The 19,023-nt window shown below is 55.2% G+C and overlaps 1 protein-coding gene across 12 annotated transcripts in view; it reads right to left on the bottom strand.

The window, feature by feature from the left end:
* EP400 (E1A binding protein p400) overlaps window positions 1-19,023 on the bottom strand; it is a 98,722-nt gene that overhangs the window by 56,523 nt on the left and 23,176 nt on the right. For 9 of the 12 annotated variants that reach the window (XM_046025911.1, XM_046025917.1, XM_046025922.1 and 6 more), the window contains 13 exons: window positions 15,640-15,730; window positions 14,187-14,294; window positions 13,287-13,672; window positions 10,984-11,274; window positions 10,066-10,251; window positions 8,391-8,531; window positions 7,841-7,919; window positions 7,041-7,090; window positions 6,624-6,681; window positions 5,732-5,821; window positions 3,068-3,175; window positions 1,863-2,053; window positions 1,431-1,608 (listed from right to left, as the gene is read on the bottom strand). In XM_046025911.1, coding sequence (XP_045881867.1) covers window positions 1,431-1,608; window positions 1,863-2,053; window positions 3,068-3,175; window positions 5,732-5,821; window positions 6,624-6,681; window positions 7,041-7,090; window positions 7,841-7,919; window positions 8,391-8,531; window positions 10,066-10,251; window positions 10,984-11,274; window positions 13,287-13,672; window positions 14,187-14,294; window positions 15,640-15,730 — 1,957 coding nt within the window. The remainder of the gene's footprint in view (window positions 1-1,430; window positions 1,609-1,862; window positions 2,054-3,067; window positions 3,176-5,731; window positions 5,822-6,623; window positions 6,682-7,040; window positions 7,091-7,840; window positions 7,920-8,390; window positions 8,532-10,065; window positions 10,252-10,983; window positions 11,275-13,286; window positions 13,673-14,186; window positions 14,295-15,639; window positions 15,731-19,023) is intronic. The other 3 variants (XM_046025914.1, XM_046025919.1, XM_046025920.1) reach the window with 1 other exon arrangement.

Below are 19,023 nucleotides of genomic sequence, written 5' to 3'. Positions count from 1 at the left end.
TGTGCCCTCTCTTTCAAATAAATAAAATCTTTTAAAAAATAAATAAAAATTAAAAGAAAATAAAACCGAGATTGACGAAGCTTTTCTCACAGAGGGCCAACAAAAGGCATTACTAGCGATGATGAGGAAAGAGTGCAGCAAGCCCGGGGAGAAGGAAGCAGCAGCCTTCCCGAGGCGGGGTGGGGGTTGGGGGAAAGGGTGGGCGACCACCACCCTCTGCACACCTGCCTCTCTTGGTCTGCTGAATGCCAGCGGTTTCCCCATGCTCCTCGGCAGGATGCCACCACCCTAATTTCAAGAGTCCCCTCCCAGCTTCTGAAACTCCACAAAGAGGACAATGTGTCTGCTCTTCTGGTCAGCTATCCAGGAGCCCACTCAGTCTGCATCTGAACACTCCCTTTGCAAGAGAAACACTACAGATGCCCCATGAACAACATGGGAATGAACCACATGAGGATTTTTTTTTCAATATATACAGTACTATATGTTCTCATTCTTACAGTATTCCTAATGCCGTTTTCTTCTCCCTGGCTGACTTTGTTTTAAGAACACACTACATAATACACAGAACATACCAAATACGTGTTTGTCCACCTATTGGTGTTATCAGGATGGCTTCCGGTCAATCGTTAACTATCAGCGGTTAAGTTACAGGGAAGGCAAAAGCTCTATGTGCATTGATCTCTGCGTGAGAGGTCAGTGCTCATGACCACCACACATTGTTCAAGGGTCACCTGTATGCAAGAACCTGTCGTGTGTCAGAGACACACAGGCATGTGTCCCTCTATAGTCCTCCAAGGCCCAGAGCAGGGGACAAGACAAGCACCTGCCCCAGAGGCCAAGTAGAGGGCAATGAGTAGTGGGAGGCAGATCCCTAAATATGCCAATACAGAGGCCACAGGGCCTGGACCAACGTCGTGTGAGTTCCAAGAGTCTAGAGGTGAGGAAGCAGCAGGAGTGGGCAGCCCGTTACAGGGAGGCAGGCACCCTGTCTCTGCCGCAGCGCAGGTGTGGGCCCTAGCAAGGCCCACACACCAGCCCCTGCGGAAGCCCAGCAGTGGAGAAGCAGTCCCAGGTGGCAGGGCCCCGCCCGGACGCAAGGTGGTGCACACCACTGTGACAAGGAAGGCGGGCACGTGGGGAGAGCTGCCGTGCACACGGGTCTTGGCCGACAGGGGACGCGGGAGTCACACAGCCCGGCCGCAGCCTGGTGGGCCTCACAGTGTGCTAGGTTCTGAGTTACAGTGAGTTGCTCACTCTAGGGCTAACCGCAAGCGAGTTTTTCACTTGTTCACGCCATGCGTATTTCTGACCGCTGTTCTGGGTCTTGCACCAGAGCACAGGGCAAAGCAGCAGGAAGAAGGGCCACTCTCCATCCTCATGCCAGGTGCGCTCCCCACAGTCAGCCTTAGCAAGGACACTCTCCTTACCTTCATTGCAGGCCAGGTGGGCGAAGAAAGCAATGACCTGCACCGTCTTGCCCAGCCCAGCTTCGTCCGCCAGGATGCCGTTGAGGTTCTTCCGGTAGAGTTTGGCGAGCCAGTCCAGGCCAATCTTCTGGTAGTCCCTGAGCGCACCGTACAACAGAGATGGCGCGCTCAACTTCACCTGCAGCGACACATGGGCCGAATGCGCCCTTCTCAAAATAATGCTCAGAAAGTTTTGTGCAACGCGAAACCAAATCAGCCACACGGTGAGCCCACTAGGGCCCCACAGAAAAGATCTAGAGGTGACAGGAGAAGCGAGACAGCACTCGCTTTTCCTGACAACTTCCGCAGCTGGCACAGAGCTGTGGGGAAAGGCCAAGCCTTTTCCCGGCCTCATGAAGACACCACACCCCACATGGCAGCTCGGCGCCTCACCGTGGGGCTGACCCGGGCACTGCCCTTGGGCAGGACAGCTTCGGCCACCGCGGTCACCTCCGCGATGTCCTTTGTGTGAGGGCTCCCAAGAGTCATTCTCTCCGCAGCTTTGAACTGGTCCATGATGAATAGCGAGTCTATGAGAACCACATCCTTCCGGGCCTCTCGGTCGCCCGGGGCGCCTTCCACATCTGCAAACAAGAGGAACAGATCTGCAGCGGCTGCAACACTTTTATAAGACTACTTACTGTTTACAAAAAAAAATACAAGGAAAAAAGTTGTCAGAGTCCAAATATTCCAAACGCACTATTTTTTTTAATCTGTTTTTAACCCACTTTGTATACCCAACACTCCCCAGATCAATGGATATAAACTCCTATGAAACCATCACACACAGGAGCGCTCTGAAGAGCCCTTAGGCAAAGATGGAGGCCCTGTACTGAACCAGGAACCAGCGCCACCCACGGACGTATGGGCACCGAAAGGCTTAGTGGCCACCCCTCCACCACCAGGAAAGGGAAAGTCACAATCGTCTCCAAGGACTAGCAAGCAAGAAGGCCACCAGCCCACTCTCTGACCCTGCCAGCCCCGAGCTTCTCTGCTCACAGGAATCTGCACCTAGTGATCAGGACAAGCGGAATGAAACAAGGAAAAATAGGTTGTTTGTTTAGGTCATCTAATAAAAGTAAAATAAACTCCTCAAAACGAGCACATTAAACAAACTCAACCCACCCTGAATATACATGATACAGATCCAAGTCTATGAAAACAATGACTTTCATAAACGTGGACAAAAACATTTCCATGTTGTTCACAAGTATTCTAATAATTGTGCCAAGTTAATAAATGAAAATAAAAAGCATAGAATTTAACAAAACCCTCTCAGTGCAAAATTACACATTAAACATACTTGCATCTTTTTATTTTATTTGTATTTATTCTTTGTTTTTGTGTTTTTAAGCAGGCTCCATGCCAAACATGGAGCCCCAGTCAGATCTCCATCTCACAACCCAAGATCAAGACCCGAGCTGAGATCAAATCATATCTCACCCGAGCCACCCAGGTGTCCCCACGTAACTGCTCGCATCTTTTTCTCCCATCGGTCTAAAAGGAAAGGAAGGTGACTTAACCCCTGCTGTAAGCACCCTCCTCTGTGAGATCTGGCCTTTGTCACGGGTGAGACCTTTAAAGACGTCAACACGGACCTTCCTCTTCGCTTGCCTCCTCACTGTCGGGCTTTGGCTGTGGCCACTGGAAACCGGGCAGAAAAGCTCCTTCGTACAACTTCATCAAGTCAATTAAGGGCAATTCAGCTGGAAAGGATCACGGGGAGAAAGGGGGATGGTTTATAGCACGAGTGGCAGCCAGGTGGGAAGAAAACACAGCTGCAGCCCTCCTGTAATTAGTTTTTTCCAAAAAGTAACTATTGCCCATTACTGATACCAGCTTTGAGGCACATTCTTTATCAACATGAGAATCTTCGACATGACATTAAAAAATTTAGTTTTTACTCATAAAGGAATTCTTAAAATTTCTAAAATAACCTCGTAAATGAAAACTAAAAGCTATAACCTAATAAACCTAACAATAAAAACACGGTTGATGGAAAATAATTGGTGATATGAAAAAAAGAAACATCAAATAAAAGTCAAAACAAAAATTAAGCAGAAAAATGCTATAAAAAGCACATAAAAAAGTTGTAATCCCTCCTGCACCAAGAGCTTGCCCTACCAGACGGCCAGTGGGGCTGTTCCGCGTCCAACTACAGAGCGCGGCAGAGACGCTGGGCAGAGATGCTGGCACGGAGTCCGACCTGCCCGAGGTGCACCCCGTCTGGGGGAAGCCACAGCAGCAAGAATACAAGCAGGGAAAGGAGGAGGCATGAAGAGCGCTGGAGTGGTGGAGGGAGCAGCAGCCAGGCCACCACACAGTGCCCCTGGGGGAGGAGGTGCTCCCTTCCAGACCCAACCAAGCGTACCCCTCCCCAGAAGGAGCACAGGAAGGAGCGCAGCAAGTGGGCGCTAATGCGACAGACAGAGTGGACGCTCTTGGGGGCAGGGAGGCCGTGCCCACAGGGTGTGTGTGTGTGAGCTCCACGGGGTGGCCGCACTCCCACCCTTAGCGAACACACCACTTACTGCGACTCTGAAACAGACCAGGCACCTAAACACAAACCTCACAAAAAAACCTGCAATCGTAAAATGTCCCTGCAGGCGCCCGAGGACGACCTGCGTGAGCGGACAGGCAAGCACACGGTGATCAGAGACTGGAAAAGCTCGGCCTCGTCAAGACGCAAGTGTCAACTATCACCCTCCAACTCCAGGCCACGAGTCCCCGTGGGTGTCTGTCTGAAGTCAACGAGTGGGTCCTGAGGCAGAGGAGGGCCCGAGGCGGCCCGAGGCGGCCAAGGTCGTCCTGAGGGGACAGATGTGGAAGGACCCCCAGCCCACTTGCAGAACCAGCGCGGAGCGCAAGGACCGCACACCGGCCAGCAGCACGACAGCATGACAGCGGGCGGGGAAGAGCCTGCCGTCCAAGCTGGCCAGGACCAGCAGGAGCAAGGACCAGTCTTTCAAATGGGGCCAAGACGACTGGGATCCACTTTGGTAAAGGAAAAAAGGAAGGAAGGAAGGAATCAAGCAAGCTCAGAACTGTACTCTTACTCCACACAACAGGCAAAGGCCATTCTTGATGGATCAGAGACACGGATGTGAGAGTAAAATAAAAAATCCGTGGACAAACAGGAAAACCGCCTCATGATCTTGAGGTGAAAAGAGGCTTCCTGGGCCCCTGGGGGGCTCAGTCCATTGAGCGTCTGCCTTCGGCTCGGCTCATGATCCCAGGGCTAGGATCTGGTCCTATATCTGGCTCCCGGCTCAGCAGGAGCCTGCTTCTCCCTCTGCCTCTCCCCTGCTTGTGTGTGCATGCTATCTCTCTCTCTCTCAAAAAGAGATAAAATCTCTAAGAAAAGAGATTTTTTTAAAACAAGACTGACAAATCCAACTACACTAAAGTCAAGAACACCCGTTCATCAGAGGGCCCCATAAGGACGACGGAAACACGGCACGAGCGGGGAGGGGACGCTGTGATGCATGTGACCAACAAAACCATGACGTCACAACGCACAGCTGCAGCGGGTGGACATGGGAAAGCAAGCCCAAGCCCACAGTGGAAAAGAGGAACCCGTGAAAAGGTGCCACACCTCGGCTGTTCTCCGAGAAGTGCCACCCACAGGCATTGGGAGTGGGCCCCTCACCAGGGGAGCAGCAGCACCCCGACGTGCGGGGCTTGGAGCGAGCCCTGCAGCCCCTGCCAGGCCAGTCTCATCCAGCAGCCTGTGTGCGCGCCGGCCCGGCCCGTCCACTCTGGCACACACTTGTGTGCCGACCCCAGCCACAGGAGTACTCCCGTGGCATGCTGAGGAAGGACCAGGGGACAACCCGAAATGTCCAGCAGCAGCCCACGAGGGTCAGTGACACGGTCATGCCCGGAACGTGGCTCAGCAGTGACGGCTAGGGAAGCCGCAGTGACACACCATGGCCAGATGAAGCTTGGGGACGGGAGAGCCGAGGGAAAGCACGCTAAGGCCAGGGCGCAACACCGTTGAGACGCCGTTCCTCTGAGCAAGCCCAGCAGCACCCCGGGCCGTGTCAGGTGGCAGGGCAACCAGAGCGGAGGCAACGAGCCACTAGAGCAGGTTACCGGCTAGCGTGCGGCACTCAGGCACTCTGCCCCATGCTGCGCAGTATGGCCCCGATGCTGGCGCTCGAGGTATCTGTTGGGTTTTAGATCTCACACGTTTTCACGTGTTCTTCTGTGCATGTTCAACATTTCCTAAGAGCATCTCTAGCAAGACACGCGCAGCCTACCTTCTTTGGCTAAATTGGACAGCTCTGCCTGGTGGTCCACGGCCCCCTCGTTTGCTTCTTCCTCTTCTATGGTCTCCTCCTCATCTTCCACTGAAACAGTCACCACCAGATGTCAGGGACACAGATCTCACTACGTCTTCTCAACTGCTCATAACGCTACCAGACTCCAACACGGTCTCGTCGGCTATGAGAGAGCTGAACTGGGCCTTCCTGTTTCCCAGGTGAAGTCTGGAAGTGCGGCTGCACTAAGTGGGCAGGGTGGGAAACATGGCCTGGGTCTTCGCTACTCGACAGACCGTCTCCAGCAGAACATGGAGTCATGGCAAACTTCTCATTCACCTGCTAACCCCACAGCAGAAAAACCCAGGAGCAGGCTGTCCGGGGTCATGCCGACTTTGTCATCACCCACACCAGGGTCCCAGTCACTGCTCGGCATGCCGCTCCCTCAGCTCAGCTCCCGTCCTGTGCAACCAGCGCCTCAGACCAGGTTGGTCCCACACCCTGCACCTCACGTCCAAGAGAGACGTGGCTCTGGGTGAGAAGAACCCACCGGCAGCCCTCGGCAGGACTGGCCCAGCTCCGGCCTGCCCCCGATCTGAGCACAGCCCTCAGCCCCTGGGCCCCGCCAGCGGACTACACCTTCTCTCCCGCCAGCCTCTGTCCTACCCTGCAGGCTCCTCCATGCAAACAACACGGCTCTGAGCTCTCCTGTGCTCTCCCTCCTCCAGTCTGGCTCATTTCTGCAGACACCCACCTGCCCCTGCAAGGTGCCTGGACCCCAACAACACAAGTCACTGGGCCCCCAGGCACCCTGACAGCACTGAGCAAGCGCTACGCCTGCAGTCTGAGAGAGCCCGCCATGCGGCCAGCAAAAGAGTGCCAGGGGACAGACCTTCATCATCAGTCAGAGATGTGCTAGCTTTCCTCTTCCTTCCAGACAACCCCGACTCCTGAAACAGAGAAGAAAATCTGCAAACACAGAACAGGAAAGGCAAGCAGAAACGTCTACTTCACATGCTCCCAGGAAGACCGTGTCAAGCCTGGGACATGCACGTCAGCCTATACTGCCATGAGGCACAGGTGTTAAGCGGCAGGCAGGTGGAAATAAATCCGGGCACTGTGTCTTCCCTTGTCCCCAGATCAACACCCTGTGACAGCCGAACACTAAAAACCAGGCTTCTTCCCCAGAGGAACTACTACGGACGATGTACACGTTTCTCCAGACAAAAAAGGGACCTGCTTTATCAGGCGCCGTGTCTCCTCTGTGGTCTCCCTCTCTCACCTAGTACAGAAGTAAGCTTCAACTTACCAGGAAAGCTTCCGGCAGTGCATCCAGCCCCTGAGGCCTCGACTCTTTTCCTAAAGACAAGGAAGCTGATTACTTTCACCGAAGCTGCACATGTAGGCCGTGCCCTACCGGTACCTCCTCGTGGGAGGACAGCAAGTGTCAGCTCCACCTCCTTCCTTCTGGGAACCGGGCCACAACACAGCACCAGCCCGCAGCCCTGGGCCGACCGAGTTCTCTGGCAGCTCCCCACATGTCTCTGGTCTGGGAGGGGGAACCCGGGCACTAAATGGCCACGTGTGTCTTCTAGAATCTCTACAGTCTCACGGCTCTATGACTCCGAGCAGAGCCTGCCGCTCTGCCTCCATCTCCTCACCAGCAGAATGAGAAATGCGCTCCCCTGCCCTCCCCGAGCCAGTGACAGCTGCATCCACTGGTGCCCGGCCCACATCACAGTGTCCAGGGAAGGGGCGGTCCTGTCAGAGCACTGCAGAGGCCATGGCCCGACCACAGACGTGCCCACAAGGTGCAAACGCCTACGGCTTCATCTCAGTGTCCGGCACCAGCCACGGGGCACAAGCCCAGAACCTCAACCCCAAGGGTACCCGAAGCTGATCAAGGGGCCCGGAAAGTGACTTGTGCCAGTAAACCTCAGAGCAGGGTTCGCAGCTAGAGCAACTGCACGGGGGGCCGCGTAACATCAGGCAGAGCACGGGCTTAGACTGGCGAGCAAGTGCCCCTGGTGCCACCACGGCAACGAGCTGCAGGACAGCAGGGGACCAAAGTGCTGGCAGCAACGTGAGGGCTTCTAAGACGTGTCCTACCTCTCCTGGGCACCTTCTGTAAAGTTAAGGCTTTTTTCCTTTTCTCTTCCAATTCTACTTGTAGTTTTATCTCCACAACCTGAGTACAAGAGTGGAATAAACAGGCCATTAGGGACAAAGGTCAAGGGAGCTCCGCGCAGGACGTCAGAACTCACACGTGGGGTCAGAATGCATAGCCGTCCCACCGCCCCACCGGGATGCAGCCGTGTGGCACTCCACCAGCTGTTGCGCAGCTGCGTGCTGCCTGAGCCCCACGGGCCGGGGCGGGGTAGCGTGTTCTGTAACAGATGCGTGGCGCAATGGCCAAATGGAAAACGGTCTGCCTCCCATGAGTGGTGCTCACATGGACAGAAACAATGGAAGGCCCTCACCGACGGCACAAAGCCGAGGCCACGGTGTGCAGCTGGGAGCCCAGGAAGCAGCGCGGGCACACACACCTGTCCCAGGGACACCGCGGGCGCGACTGCCCGGGTTTCCGCATCCCTCTGTCAAGCATGTTCAGAAAGCACAGTCCATGTTTTCAGGACCCCATTTAAATTCCACAATTTACCTGTTCAATATTTGACCAAAAACACTCTATCTCTCGGGCAGTGGAGGCAGCGATGCGTCTCAGTCGGTTCTGCTCCTCCTTCCTTCCCCTCTCCTCACGCAGCTTCTTCTCCTCGTGGTGACGCGCCACTGTCCTGATGAGCTGGAAAAGCGAGGGTCGTGGACCTGATGCAGTGCAGCCACAGGCAGGCACACAGGGCCCCCGGCCAACAACACAGACGCATAGGGGGATGCGCCTTCCCCTGCTCTGAGGGTGTATGGCACGCGCCCACACCAGCACAAACGCCACCAACACCCTGCCTGGCTTTCTACAAAGTGCTAGTTTACTAAATACACTGATTTTCCCCCAGAAAGTACACCATACTGCGTCACAATCTTCTTTTCCCGCGTGACCTACGATTAACATCTTTCCATCCAACACGAACACCTTCAATAGGCATCACTTGCACCATAAGTGGGGGGGGGGGGGGGAGTTCATCATTTTCACGGCTTTTCCTTTAAATCCCAACCCGCCTTCCAGGATCTGGGCTCTCATCCTATCAGCAGTCCTCCAAAAGGTGCTGAGAAGGAACCTGGCAACAGACACCTCGTGAGCCTGGGCTGCAGGCTGCAGGCCAACACACTGCGGGGCAAAGCTTGCTGGAGGCCCGCTGGGCACCGCGGACGGACGTCCCCCACTCAGACTCCTCGGGTCCACGTCCTGGTCCAATCACAGCCCTGGCACAAAGCCTCCTGCTCAGGGTTTGCAGTCTCTCACAGGAGAGGGTAGCACTTGCTGCTGGTGCCCTACCCACCTGGTGCCCACATGGTTAGGACCATCGTCCTTTATAAAAAACCATGCCTAAGGAGCAATCGGGTTTTTCTGAATTCCATGAATCTGATTGAAGACCCCGGCCTATGAAAGGAAAGCAGAGTTCGGGGAGGGGGGTGGACAGCAGGGCACACGGGACCACTCCCCAGGACTGAGAGCACGGGAAACAAAAAGAGAGCAGGCGTGCCCCGAGGAACAGACGGCAGTGCAGTGACGTGAGAGAAGCACGGCCCAGAGCCATTTACAAGTAGACAAAGACAGCTGCTTCGTGCTCTGAGACCTGAGGCTTCTGGAACACTGTCCCCTTCTGCATTGCTAGTATGTATGCCAGTGCCACCTGCTAAAGGCTCCCCAGGACTGGGTGCCTGCTTTAGGATGAGTGAGAAGGAAACCAATCCTCAGCCAGAACTGGGAGGACGCTTCTCTTCTAGAGAAGACCAAGCAGTGCAGGGCAGTGGGCAGCCTGAAGGCCCAGGACAGCCCCCTAGCTGCCCGGCAGCCAGCCAACCAACCTCACTGCTCCCTGCCAACCTGGGGCCTCCTCGGCTCCCGCATCACAACAGCCCTGGCACCGGCCTGTGTTCTGGGGGCTGCAGGCCTTCCGACCACCAGAAGGGGCTGACAAGCAGCAGCTGAACACACGCTGAAGCCATAGCAGAGGCGGACGCGTTCGCCCCCCGTGGTCCAGCCCGGGGCTCTGAAGACAGCCCCTCACAAGGAAACCACACAGCAAGCTCACTTCCTCAACAGTGCCAGGACACGCTTGTGTTTAGGAGGCAAACCTCTCAGAGGCGGTCTGCGGACCCCACGTACAGCAGTGAACACATGCTTGTGCGGGAACTGCCACCCCCTGCGCCTCACCTACCTTCCTGGCCGCGGCCATCTTCCACCTCCTTTCCTGGGCAAAGTCCGTGGCCATCCACTGCATCTCCTCTAGCAGATAGTCCCAGTGCGACTTGGGGCGCGGGGCCTCCTGCAGTTTGGGCAACCGCCTGAGGGACCACAGACCTTCTTTCCTCAAATCTGCTATCCGCTGATGGATCTGGTTTTCCTGTGAGGAGTACAGGGGCGAGGTGTCCCACATGTAATTCCTAAGTGCGCCCCAAGTCAAACCCCGAATTCACGACGCCTCAGTAACAAAGACAGGACTGGGCGCAAAGATCCAAAGTGGCCCTAGAGAAGTCAGCAGACATGCCACCCTCCCCAGAAGCTGGGGAAGTACGGTCACACCCCGTCTTTGAAACATAGACCAAATGCACAGGCCAACATTCACACCAGAGCACTGCGAAGGGAAAGGACACATGCCCGGCCCTTGCTCCAAAACCACTGCGAAGGGGAGGGCCGGATCACCCAAGGCTGGCCACACATCAGCACCGAGTGAGCACTGGACAACAGCGAACGCTGGGGCTGGGACATCCTACCGACCCCAGTATGTTTAGTTCCCCTCAGGAAGCTTGAACTGCTTAGTCACCCCATAAACAGCAAGCACTGATGAGGGGCCAGGCCACGGCCACGCTGGCCTCAGCAGTCTTCCTGGCCCTGCCCTGCAGCCCGCACGGCACGTCACCTGGGAGGTCAGCAAAGAAAGGACGTTCCTCCCCAGGAGCCCACTTCCAGCAGCACAGGTCCAGTTTGCCAGTGGTAACCCTGGTTTCTAACTGATCAGAAACCACGTTTGACAGTCCTCACTACAGTTACGCATCCTGTGCAGACACTGAGATCAGACGAGCTTCACAAACTAGAACACGTGTGACAACCCTCTTGACATTCCAAGTGCACTTACCAGTGCTATCTGTTCTGCCAGCTTGTCCTGAGAGCTGTCTTGGGGCGGGGCGGCATTCTGAGCTGGGCTCTGGGGTTTGGGCGGTGCTGACACAGCTGACCCCAGGGACCGGGAGGTGACTGGAGACAGCGACTTATTGGCTGCCGAGGAGGGTCTATTCCCTGCAGAGACCCGTACCGGTGAGGGGCCCGAGCCACTGGCAGGAGCTATGGACGAGGTAGAAGAGGCCGCCAACGGGGGTCGCTGACAGGGCTGGGCAGTGTCCACGGGCGGTCTTGTCGACGCCACCGTCTGGCAGGCAGAAAACAGGCCAACAGTGAACAGGAGACCTCACCCTCCCACCGGTACAGCCACATGCCAGAGACCACGTCGCCCCCAGAGGTGTGCACAGGGGAGCGCCTCCGCAGCAGAGCACAGAGGTCATGGGCACACAGCACACAGACACACCCGCCCAACCACGCCCATAGCAAGGACACATCCCTGCACTCCACAATGCTGCACCAAGAACGCATCTCAAACTCAGCTTTCATGGGCCATCTTATCCGAGGGGAGCCTCTTCCTCTGTTTTTTGCTTTTTGTAGCTGTTTCTCCTGTTCAAATTACTTTTTAGAATTTACAATTGTACAAGCTTCTTTTTTTAAGATTTTATTCATTCGAGAGAGGGAACACAAGACTGGGAAAGGGAGAAGCAGGCTTCCCGCAAAGCAAGGAGCCCGATGTGGGGGCTCGATCCCAGGACCCCAGGATCATGACCTGAGCCAAAGGCAGACGCTTAAGACTGAGCCACCTAGGCGCCCCTGTACAAGCTTCTTCTTAACTGAAAAATACCAAATGTTCACCTTGTATCTTTTCTTTGAAAGGTGAATACCAATACCACATGCCCCTCTCCCGGCAGGCAATCTGTCAGGTAAAGAGTCCATCTCTGTCCATAAGAGCAGGTCAAGCCAGAGGAACCCCTCCCACCCGGGCTGCAGACAAAAGCTGAGCTCCCACAGGAATTCTGGCGGGAAGCAGAAAGCAGAGAAGGCAAGGTGGCTCCCACAAGGTAAGAGGCATGTCTAGAGCCTAGAACCCGGGGAAGACACCGATGGAAACTCTCTGCACCCAGGCAGTGTGCGAATCCTGTCTCCATCTCACCCAGTCTCCGACTGCGGCTGGCCACGTGCTCTTGGAGAGAGAGCAGCCCTTGTCTCCGTGCTCGGGGGCTGCTCGCCATCAACAGCGGGGCTCAGAGACTACAGCAGAGACCGCGTGGCCGACGGTCCTGACGGTCCTGACGTGTTTTCACATCCCCCCTTTGTGTCCCTTCACAGAAGTCTATCAGCCCAACCCAACCTAGGAGGGACATATTTCCATGGGTTTTGTAATGAGCTGATCCTTTCAACAATAGGGGCAGGTAAAGGAATCCAAGCAAAACCCTAGTGTGGCCTGAAGGTAGCCATGTTCCTCAATAAAACAAAGTACTAGAACCAGAGAGACTTATTTCCACAAAAATGTAACAAAAGTGGTGCTGGTTCCCCAAGGTGTGCAGAGTGTGGTCACACAGACCCGCACAAAAGGATCCAGAACCCACTGGGGTACTCCAGTCACCAACCAGGTGATCATGCCAAGTTATTTCAGTCTCTCGAGTCTTTCTGGGGTAAAATAGGGATAACAAAGATTGTACATCCTAGAGCTGCTGGGCAGAAAAAATAAAATAATGCCAATAAAGTCTCCCCACAGCGCCCCATGCCGAACGGGTGGTGAGCACAAAGCAAATACAACTGCCGTCACCCCATCACCATACAGAGCCAAACCCCACAAGCCTCTCAAAAAAAGTGTCTGGGCCAATAGCGATCAGTAGGGGATGCGGGGCATTGTGGTACAAACCCAGGGAAGGAAGGCTTCGTGCCTTCGCAGAGCGCAGAGCACCCAGAAGAGGGAGGCGCCCGTGGGGAGCCCAGCAGCTGGACATGGACAAGCCTTACCAGAAGCTAGCTGTAGCCACGTAACCTATGGCAGCCCCGCATTCGCACCACCCCCGTCGCACACTGGTGGGGGGCACCTGCCATCCGCCTGCGCCACTGGACACATCAGCCGGGATGATAGCCATGACGCCCTCTGCGCGGCCACCAAACCACCAGCAGCAACTAGCCTGTACTGCTCGCTGGTGTTCCCACAGTGTAACTGTGGCCACAGGCCGATAAAGGGACGCTGGGCGACGTATGGGTTCCAAGTGGGACAGCAAGCCGCCAGGAGGGCAGGACGGCACACACACCTAGGCAGCGCACACCTCGGTCCGCCTTCCGTTTCTAAGCAAGTACCTGTGGCTGGGACGAGAGCTGAGCGGCCTGCATCTGAGCCTTCCCAGGCATCGGGGCATGCAGGGACTGTGGCACAGGCTGCGGCGGCGGCGCCGGCAGCTGGCTGGGTGGGGGCACAGGGATAGAGGCATTCGGCTGCGGCGTCTTCGCGGGGATCTGGAGCTGCATGTGAGGCTCCACCGCCGGAGGCTGCTGAGGAAAATGCAGTGCCGGCGGGAGGGGCGCAGTGGGGAGGCCAGCAGGGGGCAGCCTGCCGGGGAGCTGCGGCGGCGGGGTGTGCAGGCTGGCGGCGTTCTGAACCGGGGGCCCCGTGGATGGGTCGTACTGCTGCTGGCTTTGCTTCTGTCCGGCGAGCTGGGCAGTTTGAGGGGCCGGAGGCATTCCTCCTGTAAGACAGGAACAGCCCCAGCAGTGCTGAGTCTGCAGCCCCCAGCCTCTCCACATGCGGGGGATCTCCTGCCCCGGTGCTCATCACAGACCCGTTAGAGCCACCACACACGCCAACGGGAAATGCCACTGACACAATGTCTGTTACGTTACCTCTAGTGTCGTAAATGAGCACACAAAGAAGGAAAGAAAGGTGCTTGAGCCCTGCAAGCTAGCCTCAAGCCGAGCAGGCATGGTAACCAGTGCCCCAACCACAGAAGCAACCAAGGAGCGTGCTTGCGTGCGAAGGACAGGATCCCATGGAGGAAGAGAGGCATGGCTCCCTCAGGGAGAGGGCACGCCTGCACTGGCCCTTGCCCTTGCCCGTACCACAGCTCAAGCCGTGTCCCAGCCCCAGGAACCACGTCCGCTGCGCGGCCGCGACCACATGAGTCCCGCCAGACGCCAGGCCACGAGGCCTCTTTGCTGCACGCGCTCTGAGCCAGAGGAGCCAGTGCAGGCACCGGGCCTTACCTTGAGCCGTGGGCATGAGCTGCTGAAGAGGAACCCCTGCATTCGCCCCCGGGTGCTGGAAAACTGGCCCCTGGTGGCCCACCTCAAGCCGAGGCCGCTTAGACGGCTCTAGAATAAGTTTCAGAAAAGGTGCGATTCGATGTAAAAACAAAACAATAGAAGTAGTAGAAAAAACATGTGTCAGTGTTTTTTTTTAATAATCTTTGAACAGGGAGGCCCTTTGGCCCTTTCATACGTGAACCAAAATCCAGAAGCCAGAAAAGCTAAGGTCAATGAATACAAGTTCTTTCCATTAAATTTTGCAAATGTAAGAAGCAGCCTCATACAAAAGCAAGGGCGAATGGCTCCCCAGGAGACCACGGTGTGTGCGGCATGCACATGCGCGAGAGGCTGGCAGGGCCGCCATGCGGAAAGCTCTTCCACGTTCACAGGAGAGGTGCCAGCGACCAGACACATGGAACAAGCGAAGAGCAAAAAGGGCTCAGCAGAGGCAGAGTCACGAAAGGTTAACGACACGTCAAGGACCAAGCAGCGGCATCAAAACTGAAGAGCTCCACAGCACACCAGACCACCCGTGCTCCCCCTGCAGAGCAACAGAGACCAGAGGAGTGATCGTGCTTCACCCGCCAGGCATAACATGAGAGCACCAGAGACTGGAGACAGGACTGCAGAAGGGCGAGCCCTTCTGCAGGGCCATGTGCGTCCCCGTGTGGTCTGACCGGGCACTTCCATTCCTAGGAGCTTCTCCCTTAGATACAGTGACAAACGTGTCAAAAAGAAAAAGAAAAAATCTGGCTTCAGTGTTCAGAGAAAGGAGGCGATCAAGAGGAACACTACCAAGGATATGAGGAGGGCCGGAGCCCCACGCACTGGAGGAAGGCGCAGCCGTCGGAAAGAGTGTGGTCCGGGGTGGGCGAGGCGGCCTGGGAAATTACTGCTGGCGACCAAACAGGGCACAGCGAGCGCACCCACAACCCCTCAGAACGACCACAGGTGACAACGCGAGCGTGCGGGCAGGAGGTCCGGCATGCACACAGACGTCAGCGGCACTGACCTCTGGGGCACAGGGAGGGAACACCAAAGCAGAGGGACACTCGACTCACAACTTCCTTGACTGCCCAAATCTTTCACAAAAAACATGTGCTTTTATAACTCGAAAAAAATTCAGTTTAAAAAAAGCGATTGACAACTTGAAAAAGAAGGCGGTTTTACCCTCAATCCTATCACAAGAACTAAGAGCCCATCAGCGCACAAAAACCCGAAATGGAACCTACCGAACTCAGTGGGCAAACTTCGTAAGTTCACTATACACCCATGCAGCCACACAGATATTCTCTTCAGCCAATCAGCACAAATTACTTTCAAAGTAGAAAGAAAGTCACCAAACTAAGCACATCAGCATTCATGCGGCCACTATACTGTACGCCCTCTCAGGCCACTCGGGCCGACATACCTGCCGGGGTCCCCGCCTGCTGCCTCTTAAAGGGATCCGTCTCTGCCACACTTGTAGCCCCCGCCACAAGGGCCCCCGCCAGAGCTTGCTGCTGAAAGAGAAAACGAGCACGTGAAAGGCTAATCATGTCGGTGCCTTACAAGAACGGGTATGAACTAAACTATCATGATTACACCACACACTGGCCTCCCTACTCTCTAACTAGAGAAATGTTAGCTGCGCAGCACGTGTAATGTACGTTTTTATATAACACGGAACTTGAAGTTCTAACTTACCTCTGGAAGGGAAAAAAAGGACGTGTGGAAGATCTTATTCTGGTTTTAAATGGAGTTTCCTATCAGTGCAGACCTACATTGCCTCAGAAATGAACAGAAACGGCAAAGGACAAGCCAGCGTCAGGAAACACCGGTCCTCAATCCGACGGCTGAGCCTCCCTGTCGGTCACACTGCCTGTCATCACTTAACCCCCAAAACACAAAAGCTGAAAATGTCTTCCTCCTGGAAAATGACACTAAAACCCTGCCTGACAGACAACAATCTGATAAACCTGGGTCTCCACGATGGCAATGCGGCCAGCAGGCTCCCTATGCAGCTGGGAACACCAGGTAACGCGCGTACAGGTGACGTCCACTGCTGACACAGGGAGCTTCTGGCATAGAAGGAAGTGGCCGAGCTGGGGCGCCCCACGCCTTCACATCTGTGTACTGTCCCCGCAGGGCTTAGCTTAGCAAGCAGCTAAGGACGATGTATACCAAGCCCTAGTCATGAACACTGTGTTCATGGTCCCGCTGGGTCCGCCCTGCTGAACCCAGCACGCTGGATGCCGAAGTCACGCACGCCTACACAAGGCAGTGCCCCAGGGGGGCGCCACCCTGCCAACAACAGCCACACTACAGGTCGGGGCCTCCCCTGGGGACAGGTGCAGTGACCAACTGAGGGCAAAGTGAGCGCTCCTATCTACATTTAGTGAAGATGGGGGAGGGAGGAGGAGAGGAAGGGGAAAGGAGGAAGGAAAGAAGGATTTGAAAAACACATGATATGTGATAGCGGTTATCTCTGGGGACAGGATTAGAAGTAATTCATAATTTGTGTGTGTGCACTTTTCTAGATCTTCCAAACATCCTACAGTGAACATATATGTTTATATCAAAAGAAGCCTTTTTAATTAAATTAACAGAAACTGACACAAGGTTCTACGTCCAGAAATGGCCAAGCGATTCCTATCAGACTGCACGGAATCCAGACGGACATGAACTCTAGAGGATGGGACTGGACACCTGCGAAGAAGGATAGGAACGAGGAGAGCTTTACAGCTTCCTAGCACTTGGCCTGAGGACAGGCCCCAGCCCGCACTGTGCGGGCCAGCCCAGAACCAGACACACACAGCCCCACTGGTCGGAAGACCACGAGGACGGAGAGCACAACACTGCAGCAGAGAAAGGCAGAGTCAGCCCGGGAGATGACTGCACACAGGGAGGCCCTGAGTTCCCTCCCTCGCGTCCGGCTGCCTCCTACAGCAGGCACACACAAACTCCAAGCACGCCGAGGTCTCAGGTGCCCTCACTCGGGAGGGTTCCAACTCAAACATGTTCACTCCTGAAGCCGAAACAGGCAACACTGCTCGAAGACTGTAACCAAACCCGGTGTCTGCAGTGTCTCATTCACGACGTCCAAAGTCTCTCCCAGACACGGAGACGTAGGAAAACCCGAGCCACGCTCAGAGCACAGCGCACAGGCACAAACCCCATGCCATGTGAACACCGGGCTCAGCAGCAGGGACCCCAGTGACTTCAAGAAGCATAAGGATGTAAAGAAAACATACTGCAATGAAGAACACAGGAAAACCGTGACCACAGAGAAGGAACAATTAAGAAAGAGAAGCAAGCGGAGGTGCCCGAACTGAACAACAAGCTCTCTGGAAGACAGGTTCACTGGAGGGAGGAGCGGAGCCACAGGCCCGGCACGCCCAGGTATAGCCCAGCCGGGTGCTGGAAGGACGAGATCCGGGCCGAGCCCAGGGGATGCACACCCACGCGGCCCGGTCACCCCCTTAGGGCTGCACAGCCCCCAAAGGGGATGGAAAGTCTTCCCCAAAATGGTGCTGAGAATGAGGCATTCACAGGAAAAGGCTAAAACACTGGAAGTTACTGAAATAAACAACTCGCGCTCATCAAAGACACGGGCAGGTAGGGCCAACCTCCCTTCCCCCGGCTTACTGGCTACCCCTACTCTTGCCATCAGAATGACTCTGCTTTCTCTTACACTGTCTGGCTGACTATTCTACTGGGAAAGATACTGCAGTGCTTAAAATAAAACCTGAGGGTGCCTGGGTGGCTCAGTCACCAAGTGTCTGCCTTCGGCTCAGGTCATGATCCCGGGGTCCTGGGATCGAGCCCCGCATCTGGCTCCCTGCTCAGCTTTTCCCTCTGCCTCGCCCCCTGCTCATGCTCTCTCAATTGCAAAAATAAATAAATAAATAAATCTTTAAAAAATAAACTTGAGGGGCACCTGTGTGGCTCAGTGAATTAAGCTGCTGCCTTCGGCTCAGGTCATGATCTCAGGGTCCTGGATGAGTCCCGCATTGGGCATTCTGCTCAGCAGGAAGCCTGCTTCCCTCTCTCTCTCTCTCTGTGCCTGCCTCTCTGTCTACTTGTGATCTCTCTGTCAAATAAATAAAATCTTTAAAAAAAAAATAATAGGGTGCCTAGGTGGCTCAGCGGGTTAAGCCGCTGCCTTCGGCCCAGGTCATGATCTCAGCGTCCTGGGATCGAGTCCCACATCGGGCTCTCTGCTCAGCAGGGAGCCTGCTTCCCCCTCTCTCTCTGCCTGCCTCTCTACCTACTTGTGATATCTCTCTGTCCAAAAAAAATAAAAATAAAAAAAAATAATAAACTTGATTTCAATTAGCAATCATTCATTAGAGCTCTTAAAAAAGAGAGAGAAAACAGAGATTCTCTGATGGGAACTGAACTCTGAGTGCCCATTTTAGGAGAGCAGCAAAACAGACTTTATCCATAAAAGCCAGTGTAATTTCCAGGGAGTGGAGAAGCTCCACCAGGAGAAAGAACAGTTGAGGGCACTGGGGGTGCCGCTCACAAGAGAGACGGTCTGCCCCCGAATGAGGAACAAACTGAAGTTACTCGGGATGAAGAAATTGAGAGCAGTCACGACAGCTGGCAGTCAGCCGGGAGTAAATCTCTGCCCAATTATAAACCCAACCAAGCAACTATGGACTAACTGGGCCTGTGGCCCGCACGTCTGGGCGTGCAGTCAGAGTGGGGACGGGACTCGCAGGTGGGGAGAGCTCTGGTGCGCAGGGCTCACCACATCTCAGCTCGAGGTTCCACCAGCGGTCTCCCTAGGCTCACCTTGGCCAGGGAAACT

This window comes from Meles meles, chromosome 12 (genome assembly GCF_922984935.1).
Source record: "Meles meles chromosome 12, mMelMel3.1 paternal haplotype, whole genome shotgun sequence".
Classification (NCBI taxonomy): domain Eukaryota; kingdom Metazoa; phylum Chordata; class Mammalia; order Carnivora; family Mustelidae; genus Meles; species Meles meles.
Note: the sequence above shows the minus strand (reverse complement) of the source record. Positions and strands in the feature narration are given on the sequence as shown.